The following is an 18423-nucleotide window of genomic DNA, read 5'->3' as shown; positions in this document are numbered from 1 at the left end:
TGAGCATATGACTGCTTGAGTTAGAATCAGCTCACTCTCTTCCTAACCCTTTTCCCCCTTCTGCAGATGTCTCCTCATTATTTCCTTTTTTTCTGTACCTACTGCTCCTATGAGCCTGGGGAAAATTTTAATTGGTGGAATGTCTCTGTGTGATTCTTACAGTTACAGAATTATGTTAGAGAGAAGCTAGTTCAGGGCTTGCGGGGTTTTTAAAAAAATTTTTTAAATGGCGGTATAGTTGGTTTACGATATGGTTAGCTTCGGGTGTACATCATACTGAATAAAATTTTATAAGATTATATGCCATTTATAGTTATAAAATATTGGCTGTACTCCCTGTGTTGTAAATATATCCTTGTAGCTTATTTTATGCATAATAAGTTGTACCTCTTAATCCCCTGCCCCAGTATTTCCCTCCCCCTTCCCTCTCCCTCTGGCAACCACTGGTTTTTTTCTCTGTATCTGTGAGTCTGTGTCTTTTTTGTTATATTCACTAGTTTATTTTTTAGATTCCACATAGAAGTGATATCATACAGTATTTGTCCTCTGACTTTTTTCGCTCAGCATGATACACTCCAGGTCCATCCATGTTGTTGCAAATGGCAAAATTTCATGCCAATGGCTAATACTCCATATATGTATGTATGCACATATGGAGTATGTGTATATATGTGTGTGTCTCATGTCTTCTGTATCCATGCATCTGTTGATAGACAGCTAGATGGCTTCCATATCTTGGCAGTTGTAAATAATGCTGCTGTGAATATTGGGGTGCATGTGTCTTTTCGAATTAGCGTTTTTGGTTTTTTCAGATATATGCCCAGGAGTGGAATTGCTGGATCATACGGGAGTTCTATTTTTAGTTTACTGAGGATCCTCTATACTGTTTTCCACAGTGGCTGCACCAGTGTACACTCCCATCAACAGTGTACTAGGGTTCCCTTTTCTCTGCATTCTCACCAACATTTGTCATTTATGGTCTTTCTGATGACAGCCATTCTGACAGGTGTGAGGTGACATCTCATTGTGGTTTTGATTTGCATTTCCCTGGTGATGAGTGATGTTGAGCATCTTTTCATGTACCTGTTGGCCATCTGTATGTCTTCTTTGGAAAAGTGTCTATTCAGGCCTTCGGCCCATTTTTAAATTGGCTTGTTTGTTTTTTTGATATTCAGTTGTATGAGCTGTTTATATATTTTGGAGAGATTAACCCCTTATTGGTCATATCATTTGCAAATATTTTCTCCCATTCAGTCTTTCCCATTTGTCTTTTCGTTTTGTTGATGGTTTCCTTTACTGTGCAAAAGCTTTTAAGTTTCATTAGGTCCCATCTGCTTATTTTTGTTTTCGTTTCCTTGCCGTAGGAGACAGATCCAAAAAAATATTGCTGTGATTTATGTCAAAGAGTGTTCTGCCTATGTGTTCTCCTAGGAGAAATTCTACTAACTTTGGGTTTTGTTTATTCTTCTTTTTCTAATTCCTTTAGGTTAAGGTTAGGTTGTTGATTTGAGATTTTTCGTGTTTCCTGAGAGGGCTGTGTTGCTATAAACTTCCCTCTTAGAATTGCTTTGCAGCATCCCGAAGATCTTGGAACACTGTGTTTTCATTTCATTTGTCTCCAGGTATATTTTGAATTCTTCTTTGATTTTTTCAGTCATCCGTTTGTTGTTTAGTAGCATTTTGTTTGGGCCACACATGTTTGTGTTTTCTGTGGTTTTTATTCTTGTAGTTGATTTCTAGTCTCATAGCCTTGTGGTTGGAAAAGATGCTTGATATGATTGCAGCCTTCTTAAATGTACTGCGACTTGTTTCATGATATAGCACAGATGTATCCTGGAGAATATGCATTTGAAAAGAATGTGTATTCTGCTGCTTTTGGATGGAATATTCTCTCTATATATCTATTAAGTCCATCTGGTCTCATGTGTCATTTAAGGCCAGAGTTCCCTTACTGATTTTTTGTGTGGATGATCTGTCCAGTGATGTAAGTGGGGTGTTAAAGTCCCCTACTATTTTTGTGTTACTGTTGATTTCTCCCTTTATGTCTATTAATATTTGCTTTATTCATTTAGGTGCTCCTGTGTTGGGTGCAAATATATTTTCAATTGTTATATCTTCTTCTTGGATTCATCCCTTGATTATTATGTACTGTCCTTCTTTGTCTCTTGTAACAGTCTTTATTTTATTTTCATTATTTATTTATTTATTTATTTATTTATTTATTTATGGTTGTGTTGGGTCTTCGTTGCTGCGCGCGGGCTTTCTTTAGCTGTGGCGAGCGGGGGCAACTCTTCGTTGCAGTGCATGGGCTTCTCATCGCGGTGGCTTCTCTTATTGTGGAGCACGGGCTCTAGGCGCATGGGCTTCAGTAGTTGCAACACGTGGTCTCAGTAGTTGTGGCACGCGGGCTCTAGAGCGCAGGCTCGGTAGTTGTGGCACATGGGATTAGTTGCTCCACGGCATGTGGGATCTTCCCAGACCAGGGATCGAACCCACGTCTCCCACACTGGCAGGTGGATTCTTAACCACCGTGCCACCAGGGAAGTCCCAACAGTCTCTATTTTAAAGTCTATTTTTCTGTTATAAGTATTGCTACCCAGCTTTTTTTCATTTCCATTTGTGTGGAATGCCTTTTTCCATTCCCTCACTTTCAGTCTGCGTGTCTTTAGATCTGAAGTGTGTCTCTTGTAGGCAGCATATATTGGGTTGGCCCAAAAGTTCATTCGGGTTTTTCCGTAAACTCTTACAGAAAAACGGAATGAACTTTTGGGCCAACCCCAATATATGGGTCTTGTTTTGGTATCCTTTCAGCCACTCCATCTTTTGATTGCAGCATTTAATCCATTTCATATAAAGTAGTTATTTTATTTATTTATTTATTTATTTAGTTTTGGCTGTGTTGGGTCTTCGTCTCTGTGCGAGGGCTTTCTCCAGTTGCGGTGAGCAGGGGCCACTCTTCATCGCGGTGCGCAGGCCTCTCACTGTCGCGGCCTCTCCCGTTGCGGAGCACGGCCTCCCGACGCGCAGGCTCAGTAGCTGTGGCTCACGGGCTTAGTTGCTCCGCAGCATGTGGGATCTTCTCAGACCAGGGCTCGAACCCGTGTCCCCTCCATCGGCAGGCGGATTCCTAACCACTGCGCCACCAGGGAAGCCCTAAAGTAGTTATTGATATGTATGTACTTACTGCCATTTTGTTACTGTTTTGGGATTGTTTTTCTAGTCCTTTTTTGTTCCTTTCCTCTTTTGTTCTCTTCCCTTGTGATTTGATGATGGTCTTTAGTGTTATGTTTGGATTTCCTTCCCTTTTATGTGTATGTATCTATTATAGATTTTTTGGTTTGTAATTACCATGAAGTTTGCATATAGCAATATGTGTGTGTGTGTGTGTGTGTGTGTGTGTGTATATATACACACACACACACACACACGATTATTTCAAGTCACTGATCTAATTTCAAATAACATTTTAATAACCCTGCGTTTTTCCTTCTCTCCCCCCATGATTACTGTTTTTAATATCATATTTTATATCCTTTCATTTTGTGTATCCCTTAACTGCTTATTGTGGATATAGTTGATTTTATTACTTTTTCTTTTAACCTTTCTAGTAAGTTTGTACTTGGTTGATTTACTACCTTTACTGTATATTTGCCTTTACCAATGAGATCTTTCCTTTCATAATTTTCATGTTTCTAGTTGTGACCTTTTTTGTTTTCTTTTTTATTCTTTTTCCTTTCTTTTGCTTAGAGAAATACCTTTAATATTTCTTATAAAGCTGGTTTGTTGGTGCTGAACTCTTTTAGCTTTTGCTTGTGTGTAAAACTTTTGCTCTCTCCATCAACTCTGAATGAGAGCCTTGCTGGGTAGAGCATTCTTGGTTGTAGGCTTTTCCTTTTCATCAGTCTAATTATATTGTGCCATTCCCTTCTGGCCTGCAGAGTTTCTGCTGAAAAGTCAGCTGATAGCTTTATGGGAGTTCCCTTGTGTATAACATGCTGCTTTTCCCTTGCTGCTTTTAATATTCTGTCTTGAACTTTTGCCGTTTTAATTCCAATGTGTCTTGGTGTGGTCCTCTTTGGGTTGATCCTGTTTGGGACTCTGCTTCCTAGACCTGGATGTCTGCTTCCCTTCCCAGGTTAGGGAAATTTTCAACTGTTATGTCTTCTGATACGTTCTGTGACCCTTTCTCTCTCTGTCTTCTCCTTTTGGCACCTCTATGATGTGACTGTTAGTGCATTTGATGTCATCTTAGGGGTCTCTTGAAGTGTCCTCATTTATTTATATGTATATATCTTTTCTGTTCGGTGGCAGTGATCTCCACTCTTCTGTCTTCCAGCTCCCTGGTCTGTTCCTCTGCGTCCTTTAGCATACTGTTGGTTCCTTCTAGTGCATTTTTCATTTCAGTTATTGTATGCCTCATCTCTGTTTGCTTGTTCTTTGTATTTTCCAACTCTTTGTTAAAAACTTACAACTTCTCGCTCTGTTCATTCTTTCTTAAGTTCTTTGATCATCTTTACGATCATAACCTTGCACTTTTTCTCAGGTAGATTGCCTATCTCCACTTCACTTAGTTGTTCTTCTGCAGTTTTATCTTGTTCTTTCATTTGGAACATGTTCTTCTGCCGCTTCATTTTGCCTAACTTTCTGTTTGTGGTTCCAGGTATCTGGTAGGTTGGTTACATTTCTTGACCTTGGGGAAGTGGCCTTCTGTAGGAGGTGTCCTATACATCCCAGCAGTGTACTCCTCTCTGGTCACCGGAGCTGTATGCTCTAGGGGTGCCCCCTCTGTGGGCTGCATGGGTCATTCTGTTGTGGTGGGCTGACTGTGTGGGTGGGCTGGTTGGTTGCCAGGCCCTGCCTTGTGTGGAGGCTGCTGGCTGCTGGTTGCCGTGGCCAGGTCATGAGGTGGCTGACTGTGGAACCCAGGGGGGCCCCAGGGCTAGTGCTGGCTCACTGGGAGTAGAGTCAGTGGGGCTGTGGCCCGCCCACTTCACTGGTGAGTGAAGCTAGGTCCTGGGGCTAGTGCTGGCCTGCTGGTGGGCAGAGCCGGGTCCTGGGGGTCTGGCTGCAGGGCCCCAGGGTCCAGAGCTGGTGTCAGACTGCTGATGGTTGGGGCTGGTTCGTGATACAGCTAGCTGTGGGGTCCAGGGAGTTCTGAAGCTTGTGTTGGCCTGCTGGTGGGCAGGGCTGGGGCCCAGCTGGCCCCAGGGCTGGTGCTGACCTGCCGGTGGATGGACTGGGTCCTCCCACGGCAGGCTGTGGGCTCTGATTGTCCTGGGGCTGGTGTCCACCCATTGGCGTGTGAGGCTGGTCTGAAGGCTAGAGGAGGCTTACTGGTGGGCAGGGCCAGGGCCCAGGGGTCTCTGGGGCTGGTGTCTGCCCACTGGTTGGTGGAGCTGGGTCCCAGGGTCTCTGGCTGTAGGTCCCTGGTGGTCCCGGGTCTAGTGCCTGTGCACTGGTGTGTGGGGCTGGGTCCTGGGCCCTCTGGTGGGCAGGGCTGTGTCCAGGGGGTCATAGGCAGCCTGTCTGCTGGTGGGTGTCCCTGCCTAGTCAGTTGCGTGGCCTGAGGCCGTCCCATTCCTGGTGCCTGTGTGCTGTTGGCTACGAGAGCGGGGCTGGGTCCTGAGGGTAATAAGCTAGAGCGGGGATTCCACGATGGTGCCTGCCTGCACCAGTGCCCTTGCGGTTGAACCAGCTCCCCAGAGTGGCTGCTGCCAGCGTCTGTGTCCCCAGCATCACAGGCCTGCCTCTCTGGGAGACTCTCCAAGATCAGCAGGTGGGTCTGAGCCAGGCTCCTTCGCAATTACTGCTTCTGCCCTGGGTTGTGGAGCACGTGAGATTTTGTGTGTGCCCTGTGAGAGTGGGGTCTCTGTCCCCACACGGCCCTCCGGGACTCCGGAAGGGAAGCCGCGCTGGCCTTCAAAGCCAGACGTTCTGGGGGCTTGTCTGCCCCAGGCTGGGGCTCGGACCCCTCGCTCCCTGGGGAGAGCCTCCACAGTTGTAAGCATTCTCCCCGTTGCGGGTCGCCCCCCACCCCCCCGTCTTGTCGAAGAAGGTCTCTTCTGGCCGCCCCGGTCGGTAGCTGTCGGCGCGCCCGGGGAGAGGTGAGCGCGGGGTCTTCCTGCTCGGCATCTTGGCCGCTCCCTCAGGGTTGGTTTTTTGTTTGTTTGTGTGGGTTTGGTTTTGGTTTTGGTGGTGGTTCTAGCCTGGCTCTGAATTTTCACCGTTTTGAGCCTGGTTCTTCCCTCTGTGTGTAAACTTAAGTTTTCCTTGTATCTGCTGGACAGTCTCTGTGGGTGGCTGCACGCTCTTGGGGGGTCGGGAGCGTCCAGGCGGAGATGTGAGAACCATGGGTGTGGAAGCAGCGGGCGGGCATCAGTGCTGACCTGTTTCTGGAGCTCAAGCAGGAAATGCTCAGGTATTGTGTTTGAAGTGTACCTAGGCTCAGGCCTGGGGCCTCTGCGTACTGAGGTGTTCGTTTTCGGCGTATATCGCTTGAAGCGGCTCACACACTTTGCGAGCTTCATTTGGAGCTTGGTACCATTAGATCTTTACGGAGTTTCCCTGCTCATTCACGGGGAGTTATTCCCTGGTTAGGGTGAAACCTCTCTGACCTTGTGGTATCTTCCCAGGGTGTAACCCTGACGGATCTCCAGGAAGCAGAAAGGACGTTCAGCCGGTCGAGGGCGGAGCGTCAGGCTCAGGAAGAGCCCGGCCCGAAGCCCGTGGGCCCCGGAGGGCTTGAGGGCAGCGCGCAGAAGCATGAGGCCCTGGCAGCCCCTGCAGAGGAAGCGGGGGAGAGCCGCCAGCCCTGGGACCGGAGTCTGGAGGGTCAGGTGAGCTCTCTGTGCTGAAAGCAGGGGGCCGGGGGCGTCTCTTCCTCACTGATAATTCCGGAACTGTCCCACTCTGCAGGGGACGCCTCATAGAACATGCTATTTATGTCCATCTTTAGTTGGCAGACCTGAGTAATTGAAAGAATTCAGAGGATGTTAGTCCTTAAGCGATCAATTTTTTCCTCTGGGAGTTAACTGATGCGATTTTTCCCAGTTTTATTGAGATGTAACGGACATGTAACGTTGCAACATGCTTTGACGTGTGTACATGTTGTGAGATGATTACCGCCATACGTTTGGTTAACTAAATGTGTCTTTCTATTCTGAGAAGAGAGATCTTGGTATAAAAAAAATGCAAATAGAAGTATAAGCATTTATTATTTAGTTTATGCCAGGCACTATATTAACAGTTTCAACATGTGTATTAAATTGTTTAATCCTCACAACAAGCCTCTGAGGTCAGTATTATTATTCCTTCTTAAAATATGAGTCAGTGGAGTGACAGAGAGGTTAAGTAGCTTGCCCAGCGTTTCGCACGGCTTAGAAGAGGTCAAGGACTTCCCTGGCGGTCCAGTGGTTAGGAATTGGCGCCTTCACTGCTGGCCGCCCGGGTTCGATACCTCGTCGGGGAACTAAGATCCCACAAGCCACGCGACCAAGATAATAATAATATTGATTTGTGTGTGTGTCTGCCTATCTGTGTACGTTCTGGTGTTAGACTGTTTGGGTTCAAACCACAGTATCCTTACTAACTAGCTGTATGTATTTAACCTTGTTTTACATAGTTTCCGAATTTGTAAAAACAGAGCTTATAATAGAGGGTACTCCTTGTGAGGTAATACATGTATAGTGCTTGACACATTAAGTGTTCAGCAAATCTTAACTACTATGATGATGATGTACTTAACAGCCTCCAAATTCCTCTTTTCTCTCTCCCTTTCCAACCAAATTTATACGTATATATAATAACCATTTAGGCAATTGGGTGAACGCTTATTTTGAATTTTAATTTGATGGTACGGTATTATAAAATAAAAGATTTTACTGGAAAAAAAAAAGCAGAGGTGGAGCGAGGCGTTGGCTCCACAGCGTGCCCTCCTCACCACTAGTATGTTGTTCTACAAACTTCTGCAGACTCAAGCACTTACAGAGCACCCTTATTCTCAGCCACAAGCTGTCACTTTGAGGTAGACGTTTTGACTTACGTTCCATTTCTCAATTGCAGTTGGTAGTCAAAGTTATAGGGTTATATTTAAGGTGATCGTAACTCCTGGTTTACCTGAGATTGTTCCAGTGACACCTTTTATCTCTGGGTAATTATCAATACCATTCCTTTTCACTCTCAGATATGTCCCAGTTGGGATGATAAACTTTATGGTCACCGTAATTACAGGAGAAAGAAGTCTTCTTGCTCTAACTTTGAATGGCTAGGCTGCATAAACTAACTGAGGTTCTGTTGTTTATTTCATTTGTTTAATCGGCTATTTTTTGAGTACTTATTACATACTTGGGCCCGTTCTAAGCACATAACATACGTTCTCATTTAATCCTCACAGCCCTCTCTGAGGAAGATATTATTATCCCTGTTTTATACATGAGGAAGCAGAGATCAAAACTCAAGTCACTTACTTCAGGTCACATAGCTCATTCAAGCTGGAATTTGAGCCAAGTTCTATCAGACTCCCAAGCTGACTATGTTTTATTGCTTCTGTCTCTATAATTTATAAACAAAAATTTATACAATCTCTGCATGTAGTAAGAATTTCTTTATCTCTGCATGTTCAACACACCACATTAAGGTTTCTTGTCAAGCTCTGTCTGTCCTAACTCTCAAGGAAAAAAAAGTTCAAAAGGGAAAGTGGGAATTTTTTTTTAAATTTTTATTTATTTTGGGGGTGGGGATGTGGCATGCGGGATCTTAGTTCCCCAACTAGGGATCAAACCTGTGCCCGCTGCAGTAGAAGCACGTGGTCTTAACTGCTTGGACCGCCAGGGAAGTCTCAGAAAGTGGGAATTTTTCAGAAGTGTCAATAAGCCTAGTTATGGCAAGTTGGTAGAAAGCTCAGATTTGGTCTGTTTTCAGATAACTCCTACATTGTTTCTTCATATTCCTGAGCTTTTTCTTTTCCTATGTAAACCTTACCTTTCAGAGCGCCATCGTAGAAAGGCCATCACCCTTCCTATTTGCGTTGCAAAATCAAAGGAATTTTTATTACCTAGGTTGGTGCCCCTAGTGCCCTTTGATCAGTTTAGGAAGAACTTTCCTGGACTGCTATCAGCCTGTCGCATCTTCAGAGTAGGCGTCTAGAACTCTTTCCTATCTGGCTAATTAACTACTTATAAGCCTCTTGATACAGAAAAGCCCATTTTTAATAAACGTGCTGTCCTTACCCTTTGGTTAGACTTGACCTCTGACATCTCATCATGTGGATTGTTCCAGCCTGTGTATCGTCGCCTGAGGTGTCCGGCTCAGCCAGACAAACCCGCAACACCAGTGTCACCTCCTGCCCCGAGACCCTCCCTTTACACCAGTTCCTACCTGCTCCGGACGGGTAGGTCTTCAGTCCCTGATTCAGAGAGTTCAGAGCCCCCCGCCAGCCCTGCAGGGGCAAAGGAAATGGACAAAAACGGTAGGTCGAGCTTCAGAAACCGCACCCTCCTCCAGTGCACGTGCCCCAGGTTCTTGAGATCCATGCTTTGTTTTCTCTCTGACCAGAGGGCGAAGAAGCAGATTTGGGTGATCAGTCCTCTAACAGGCTGTCCCTTCGTGAGAGGAGGCGTCCCAAGGAGCGACGAAGAGGCACAGGCATCAACTTCTGGACAAAGGACGTAAGTGGGCTGTCCGTGCTGGGACATCTCGCATTACCCTGCGCTGCCCGCCGTCCTGTGTGTCGGGCTCAAAAGAAAGAGTTCCACGCGGTGCCGTGAATCATGCAGATTGTCAGGAGGCATCACTGAGAAAAAGAGCAGAAGAAGAAAGACCTCACTAGTGTGGGGCTCCTTTGGAATGTTCTGGCTGGGACGCCCCGGGCCTGGGACAGTGCCGAGCACACGGTAGGCAGGCAGCAAATAAGCGGTGAATTTACAGCAGCCGTGCAAACAAATATAACAAGTGCATAAGCCACTCAGACTTAGCAGCCCCCCAGCGGCCCCTGGGAGCCCCGTGGTGAGTCAGCAATACCTCAACGTCGTGTGTGTGCAGGTGCTAACCAGGTATTTCAGGGGCACTGCCAGAATCTCGAGAATTTCAGAATTTCCTCTGACTCAGGTTTACTCTTTTGGCGAAAAAGAGGAACAAGTGCTATAAAGCAGCTTGACTTCGGCTTTTAACTGACGACGGGGCCCTGTGCCTCCCGGTGAGCAGCGCGCGCTCAGTCCTCTCCTCCCCTCTGGCCGCGCCCGCTCGCTCAGCCTCGTCGCTGGCGTTTCACAGCCGAGTGGCCAAGGTCAGGGCCCTGGTCACTGGTGACTCATTCGGAATCAGGTGGGCCGTTCGGTGAGACAAGAAGTGAGACAGTGGTGGTCGCCTGTTAGAAACTACTGGACGCAAGCGTTTGATTATTATAGCACCAAACGGGCTGACAGCTACCGACAGAGCCCAAGTGAGGTCCGTCTGTCGTAAAGATCCTCCTTTTCCCGCCAGCTTCATTTGACTCTGGCTGCAGGTGGCGCTCCCGAGGTGCTGCTCAAAGCAGCAGTGACGGTGCCCTTGGCCGTCAGCCCTCGCTGCCCAGGTGCATGATCGATGGCGCTGACCTTGTTGCCTCCGGGGATGCCTGTGACCGTGCTCCTCATGTCTTTTTTCTTTCTCCCTTTCCAGGAAGATGAAACTGATGTCTCGGAAGAGGTGAAGGCGGCGTGGGTAAGCAACCCGCGGTGAGGCTGCCCCCGTGGGGCTCGGCGTCCCCGTGGGGCTCCTCCCTGCTCGCGTGCGCACAGTTCACGGAAGGAAGAGCAGCAGGCTCTGTGCAGACTTGGGTCCAGGGAGAGTTTGGAGGTAGACGCTCCTCTGCGAGATGGGACGGGTGCTCACTGGTGTACTGTTTTCTTTTCTTTTTCTTTAAATTTATTTATTTTATTTATTTTATTTTTGGCCGCGTTGGGTCTTTTTTGCTGTGCGCGGCCTTTCTCTAGTTGCGGTGAGCGGGGGCTACTCTTCGTTGCGGTGTGCAGGCTTCTCATTGCGGTGGCTTCTCTTGTTGCGGAGCGCGGGCTCTAGGCGCACGGGCTTCAGTAGTTGTGGCACGCAGGCTCAGTAGTTGTGGGTCGTGGGCTCTAGAGCTCAGGCTCAGTAGTTGTGGTGCATGGGCTCAGTTGCCCCGTGGCATGTGGGATCTTCCCGGACCAGGGATCAAACCCGTGTCCCCCGCGTTGGCAGGCAGATTCTTAACCACTGCGCCACCAGGGAAGTCCCCCGTTTTCTTAAACGGTGTAACAATGCCCATGTTCTTGAATGAGTTTCCTGCATTTTTTGGTGCCTCCTGCCAGGTTCTAACACAGTTATGGGCTCTTTTTCTCTATTGTGCTATTGGATCGTATAAAGTACTTTGAAATCTTGGGAAGAAAAGTGAAGAGTGATACTGTTTCTTATGGACCTACATCCTCTCCACGCTAACGGAGAGGAACACAAGAGTGAATAGTGTAAACAGTCCAGAAATCACATTTGACTTTGAAATAAGGTTTAGCTCCTTGGCTCTTGTGTAACCAGATCCCTTAAGGCCTGGCACCCAGCTCTTCTCTGCTTTGGGCACCCCGGGCCAGCTCTCCTGAAGCTCCAGGTTCCTGTAAGCCACTCACACGTGATAGAAAGTTAATGCTTTTCTAGTACCGTTAGTACCATTTTTCTTTGGTTTTTGCTTTGTTCTGTTTCGTTTTTGTTTGTTTGTTTATTTGGCCACACTACACAGGTTGCAGATCTTAGTTCCCTGACCAGGGATCGAACCGGGCCATGGCAGTGAAAGCGCCGAGTTGTAACCACTGGACCACCAGGGAACTCCCTAGTACCATTTTTCAAGAAGGAAGGGATTTGGTTTTGACTAAATGAATTGAGACCCCATGTACATTTCTACTGGGAATTATGTAAGAAGATGGCCTTTTTTCTACCCTACAGTTATGTGCCAGTATGTTCTCAGAATATGTTTGATAACTCATACTGAAAATGAACAAGTAATTTGTTTTTAGCAGAGGAAGTAGAAATGCTATATTATGTCATTGACCTGCCTATATTTTGGTCGAGATCCTAAACAGTCAGCAGGGGCCTCCAGAAAGCAGTGCCCGTGGTGGCGTGGTGAGAGCTGCCTGCGTGCAGCTGCAGCCGGGGCTGCCTCCCGGGGAGGAGTGGGCGTCGGGTGCAGATGCCGCGTGGAGGCTCCCCGGGGCAGGGCGGGTGTGCACACGACAGCGACTTCATTCCGCAGGCGCTTGGGGAGGCTTCAGGGGACGAAGAGTGAACGCAGGAGAGCTTCTGTGGGGAACTGTATTAGAAAAGCCCTAACGAGAGGTCCCGGGTGCTGACTGCAGAGCGCTGAAGGGGCCCGTCGCCCGTGGAGGGTCATAGGGGCCGGTGAACTCCACGGAGGGAGTTACACAGGAGAGCTTGGTGTCGGCCAGCGTCTCAGTCAGTGAAAATCTTTGCCTGCACGTTTCTAAGCTACGTGGTGTGAAAAGCCCTTGCCTGGTGCACCAGGCAAGGGCCACGAAGATGCCTCTGATGCCATGCTTCCCAGAGAAGTTCACTGAACGACCACTGACTTAAAATTACAGAAGAGATTTTCTGATTGGTGACGTTTGACGTAGAGTCATTTCAGTCTGACGACTGAAAAGTGGTCCACTCATCCCATTGCTCGAGGCATCTGCCAGTGTCACCGCGTGTCCACCAGACGCCAGTGTGAGTCTTCAGAGAGGAATGAAGGGCCAGTCCTCTCTCTAAGGGTAGCTGAGTGGTGCAGGCGTGCCAGCACGCACAGCACGTCTCCTGCCCGCGACGGTGCCCGGGGGCGGCGGCATCCTGACCCCGGCCTGCAGTGGCGCATCTGTGACCGGTTCTCGCCCGAGCGCTCGTCCAGCCCTGGCAGGCCCGATTCCGGGATCCGTACGGGCCCACAGAACAGCAGGCCCGTCCCTGTAAGTTGTGGAAATCTAACCTCAAGATGGTCAGGACTGTGTCACGACCGCTCTCCCACTCCAGGAATCTACTGTTTTTTAAGTTAACTCTTCCCAGGACTCTGACATCTGTTATTTTAAATTGGGATAGATTTACCACCAGTGAACTGCACAGACCTACAGTGTACTGTTGGATGAGTTTTGACAGTTGTAATCAGTGGTGTAACCACCACTCAGGCCAAGATGTGGAACTTTTCCGTCACCTTGAGAAGTTCCCTCCTCCCCCATCCCCTGTCCTGAGAGGCAGCCACTCTTCTGATGGCCGCCACCGTGGGGTAGTGTTGCCTGTTCTTGAGAAGTACATGGAATCATTCGGTGATAATACTTTACTTTAAGGGTAGAAAGGAAACTCTATCCGCAGTCAGAGTTGGAACTGAAATGATTCCAAATGTGTACAGACGCTCTCCTCTTCTGGAAGATTCTTCAGCCTCTCACCCGCATATCAGTAACGAGAGCGTGGCTAAGAAAACCTTCCTGTTGTTTAACCTTAATCTCTGTAGACATCATGGAAATTTATTTCTTTTTGTGGACCTAAGCTAGAAAAATGTAACCGACATTTGTAAACAGGTAAGGTTGATGGCCAGGAACGGCCCTGATGTTTGTCACGCAGTCTGGGAGGGAGGAAGGCTAGTCATGCATTTCTGTGGTGGTGACACAAGGGACGCCGAGGAGGCTGGGGGCTCGGTCGGGGCCCCGCACAGTGCGCGATTTTAATCAAAACCGTCCCCACCGGAAAACCGACAGTGAGCGCAGGGCTTCATGTCTTAGCGCCCTTAGCCGACGACGTGCTTAGGGTGGACGTGCGTGGTTGCCCGCGTTAGACGGGTGGCCGTCTCCAGAAGTCCTAGCGTAGCCTGTATCTTGCTAAGTGAAAAAGAAACTGAGTCTGGGTTTAGCGTGAGGAAGGAGGCTGCTGCAGTCGGAAGCGCTGCCCTCCTCCAGTGGGCGCGAGGAGCGGGCTCTGGAGCAGTCACGGGCACACTGCCGACGCGGATGGCTCTTGGCCTCTTTTCGTCCTGTTTTTACCTGCGTCTTGGGCCCGCCTTCATTTTGCTTAACACTGAGTTTTCTCTACGCATTCTCGTCCTCTGAAGCAGACTGTCTCCCAGGCCAGTTCTGAGGTATAATTGAATTTATCACTAGAGGGCACAGGTCGTCAAAAGAAAAGATGGTGAACAAGCAGAATGGTGTCGAAGGAGGCTGAACAGGAGACAGATTGCTTTGGTTTTAAAGGAATTGTTGAACAGTCCAGTTCAATGCAGTGAAGTTACCCGCCTCCCAAATTTGGGCATCTTAGAATTGGGAAGGAATTTAGAGAAAACTTGGGTCAGGAACCTCGTTTTACAGTTAAGAGAACTGAGGCCCGGGGCAGTTAGGAAGTACTTGGGGACGTGAAAGCTCTAGGTGAGCGCCCTACGCCCCGCGTCAGGGAGCCTTTATGGGACTGGGGTGGGGCCGACCTCACATCGCCCTCCATTCCCCATCCTTTTTTTTAAGGGATACAGGTGAGCAGTCAGATGAAGAGGTCCATCAGGTGAGGTGTGGATGTGTCCCCAGGTCAGAAGCTTTGTCCCCATGGAGGTGGTTGTACCACCCGCCCGCCATGTGGATATTACACCAACCCAGAAGTTCTCCAGACCTCATAGTTGAGGGATTTTTATGGAGGCTTCAACATGGGCATAATTCATTACTAACTCAATCTCCACCCCCTTTTCCTTCCCCCCACAAGATGGAGGGTGAGTCGAAAAGTTCCAAGTTTGTTTTTTTTAATTAAAGTATAGTTAACATACAGTATTCTGTAAGTTACAGGTGTACAATATAGTGATTCACAATTTTTAAAGGTTATACCCCGTTTATAGTTATTATAGAATATTGGCTATATTCCCCATGTTATGCAATGTGTCCTTGTCGCTTGTACCTCTTACTCCCCCCTACCCCCATTCTTCATTTGTTTTTTTTTGTTTTTTTTTTTTGTGGTATGCGGGCCTCCTTCTGCTGTGGCCTCTCCCGTTGCGGAGCACAGGCTCCGGACGCGCAGGCTCATTGGCCATGGCTCACGGGCCCAGCCGCTCCGCGGCACGTGGGATCCTCCCAGACCGGGGCGCGAACCCGGTTCCCCTGCATCGGCAGGCGGACGCGCAACCACTGCGCCACCAGGGAAGCCCTTCATTTGTTTTTTACTGAGCAGGTTGCATGTTTGAATTGAGTTGCTAGTGGCATCTCGCCTCCTTGGAGTAAAGGAAGGTCTTCTTGAAGGGCACCTCGAAAGCCTCCTGAGAGTTTCAGGTTCATTGGTAGAGGGTCAGCCTTCTCCTGCCAGGTGGGAGGGTACTTATGTAGGGAGGGTACATAAGTAGGTGGGTACTTACATCTGTCCATCCTTCAAATAGGAAAATGCTTTTCCCTCTAGAATCCCTGTTGCTTTTAGGCAAATCCGGTGGCATCAGTCTGAACAAAATCACGACACTTTACCTTCAAAGTCAGCAGTGTAGCGTCCAGTCCAGAGTGGAGCCTGTGGTCTGGTGGCTAGCCCTCCTGCAAGAGGCCTTGGTTCTGGGAGACACTGTTAAGCAAGCGCTGACCAGTAGGTGTTCGGATACCGGCCGTAGATGACCGGTAGCAGCTAGTCGGGAGAGACCTTGGTCAAGTGTGCAGAGGATATAAGCGATTAAACGTAAGACTTTCAAACTAAATCAGAGAGGCTCAAAGTGAAATTTGCCAGCAAAGCTTGGTTTTAAACTAAGCTTTAACAGAAAATAAAACTTGCTTTGGGAGCCATTTGGCCCCAGAAATATCTCTAATACCAAAAGCCACTAAATGCATTTCCCATTTTGTCCTGCCTTCTCTTTTATAAGCTTCTCGTGTATTCACTGAACAAGTACTTCCAGGTGCCTGTGGGCAGGGGTAGAGCAGTGAACAAAAAGCCCTGCTCTTGTAGAGTCTCCATTCTGGTGATGCAGGCGGGCAGTGAGTAAAATGAACGTGGCAAGCAAACAGCGTGTGGAAGGTGAAAAGCCGTGTGGAGTGGCTCCAGGACTCAGGAGTGGGGAGTGCAGGGTGGGGGTGCTGAGCATCTAAGGAGGGGTTGGTGTCGGCCTTGCCGCGAAGGCAGCGCTGGAGCCCAGCGTGAAGGGAGTGAGTGGGGAGCCCCGTGGACGTGTGCAGCCGGAGGGAACAGAGCTCAGGGGGCCGTGAGGCAGGAGGACGGGCAGGACCTGTGAGGAGATGCCGTGGGCATGAGAGCCCGCGGCAGAGCCAGGCGGTCGGTGCCAGGGCGTGCGAGCCCGTGCAGAGCTCTGCACAGCAGAGGGGCAGGAGTCCCATTCTGGGGGGACTCCACCTGCTGTTTGGAGAAGACCCTCTGTGTCACCCTAACCCAGGGGGACTGACGAGGGGTTTGGGCCAGGTGATCGCGGGTGGCGAGGATGCTGAGAAGTGTTCATATGCACGGCATATTTCAAAGTTAGAATCAGCAAGACTTCTGTCGGTTTGGGTATACACTGAGAAAAACAGAGGGAGGTCAAGGTTGACACCAAAGCTTTTGGCTCAAGTGCCTGAGAGGGTAGAGTCTTCATGAACTGAGATGGAGAGGACTCTGGAAGGGCAGGCCTTTGGGTTTGGCTCTAGAAGCCCTGGCTTTGATGTCTCTGACCGCCGTCCACAGGGAAATGGCGGGGGCGGAGTTGGAGGTACAGACTGGGTGCAGACATGCAGGCTGTATCGGGAACCATGACGTCGGAGCAGCTCACCGAGAGTGCAAGTGTAGACGAAGCAGACGCCCAGGAAACGGGCAAGTCAGAGCACTTGGCTCTGAGAATGTGACTGCAGTTCCCCTTCTCCAAACAAAGCCGCCCACTCACACAGGACAGTGGGTAGTTGGCTTATTATTTCACCAGTTTTTCTCAGTGGTGCAGGCGTGTTCCTCCTGAAAGCCGCCTGGCCTGGGTATGGAAGAGCCGTGTAGTCGTGGAGGAGAGCCAGTTCCTGGAGCTCCCCTGACAGCTTCTGAAATAGAAATTACTGCCTCTCTGCCGACCTTGTCCGGACGTCTCTGAAGGCCAGGAATGTCGTAAAAGACTTTTTGTTACATGAGAGGAATTCTACTGATTAATCGTATCTGCAAATGGTCTTTTAAGCTGACTCAGCTTTTGGTTCCCTTTGCCTTTACCTGACTTTCCTCAGTTTTATTACATCTTTGAATAGCTAGCACTCCATTTCACTTAAGGAGAGGCTTTCTTTGAAAAACTTATTTCTAGGTGCTCTTCTATATCAAACTCTGATTTATCCCCGTGATAGCTAGAATGACAGCCGTAGACTTGGAATTTTAGAACCGAAAGCAGCTTTAAACTTCTGCCCTGCCCTGCCCTGCCCTGCCCTGCCCTGCCCTGCCCTGCCCTGCCCTCCCCTGCCCTCCCCTGCCCTCCCCTGCCCTCCCCTCCCCTCCCCTCCCCTCCCGTGGTTTTAGGAGCAGCCTGGGCAGATGGACTGTGGCCAGAGTTAGGAGCGTGCCTGTTCTGGGCCTCCCCTCCCCTCCCCTCCCCTCCCTTCCTTTCCCACGTCACGTACCTTGCAGGATCTCAGTTCCCCAACCAGGGATTGAACCCAAGCCATGGCAGTGAGAGCACCAAGTCCTAACCACTGGACCACGAGGGAACTCCGTAAACTTCTCATTTTAGAGATCACAGCTGAGGAGGCCCAGAGAGAGGGAGCACAGCTGTGTCCAGGGCTTTGCACCGCGTTCTCCTGAGTCTGTATCTGTTGTGTATGTTGGGTGACGTACTGTCACAACAGGCTAGGAGTGCAGACCCAGGAGCTGGGCTCCCGGGGCAACCCCACCTTGACCGCTGAACTGCTTTGGACGAGATGCTTCAGTTTCCTCATCTGTAAAGTGGGGATAATAATAGTGTCTACCTCTTAGAGTTGTAAAATGAAAATGAGTTAATGCATTTAAATAGTTAGAGATGAGTAAGATCCACTCAAGTTATTTTCCAAATCTGTAGGTTCCTAAATCTGGAAGAGAGAAAGGCTTTTGGAACACTCTCATCGACCTTAGACTCATGCGATTTTGAAGTTAAGTTGTTAATTTATCCGTGAAGAGCGGATTCTTTGAAGAGTCAGAGAAGTAGCTCGGGCTCCAGTGCGTGCTTGCACTCTGAAATGAACCTGATGAGCTTTGAGAGATAAATCTTAAAAGGAATTGCCGAGGTAAGGGCAGAGATGAGTAGAGAAGGAAGGGCCGAGAGCTCAGCGCTCCCTGTTTTGCTTGGAGCCCTTTGAAGACCCATGAGAGCAAGTCCCGCGCGTTTCTGTGTCCTCAACACCCTCCCGTTTCTGTTTTGCTGCTCGGGCTCCCACAGATCTTTACCACTTCCCCCCACTCTCTTTCTTCGAGTAAATAATAGCCCTTTTTCCTATTTGCTCTAAT

The 18423-nt window shown here is 48.8% G+C and overlaps 1 protein-coding gene across 11 annotated transcripts in view; it reads left to right on the top strand.

The window, feature by feature from the left end:
- Positions 1-18423, top strand: part of PPP1R12B (protein phosphatase 1 regulatory subunit 12B) — a 221015-nt gene that overhangs the window by 127555 nt on the left and 75037 nt on the right. For all 11 annotated transcript variants that reach the window (XM_028488226.2, XM_028488215.1, XM_028488214.1 and 8 more), the window contains 4 exons: positions 6633-6836; positions 9277-9466; positions 9553-9665; positions 10657-10698. In XM_028488226.2, the coding sequence (XP_028344027.1) occupies positions 6633-6836; positions 9277-9466; positions 9553-9665; positions 10657-10698 (549 nt within the window). The remainder of the gene's footprint in view (positions 1-6632; positions 6837-9276; positions 9467-9552; positions 9666-10656; positions 10699-18423) is intronic.

This window comes from Physeter macrocephalus, chromosome 4 (assembly GCF_002837175.3).
Source record: "Physeter macrocephalus isolate SW-GA chromosome 4, ASM283717v5, whole genome shotgun sequence".
NCBI classification, from domain to species: Eukaryota; Metazoa; Chordata; class Mammalia; order Artiodactyla; family Physeteridae; genus Physeter; species Physeter macrocephalus.
This window is presented reverse-complemented; position numbering and strand designations above follow the sequence as displayed.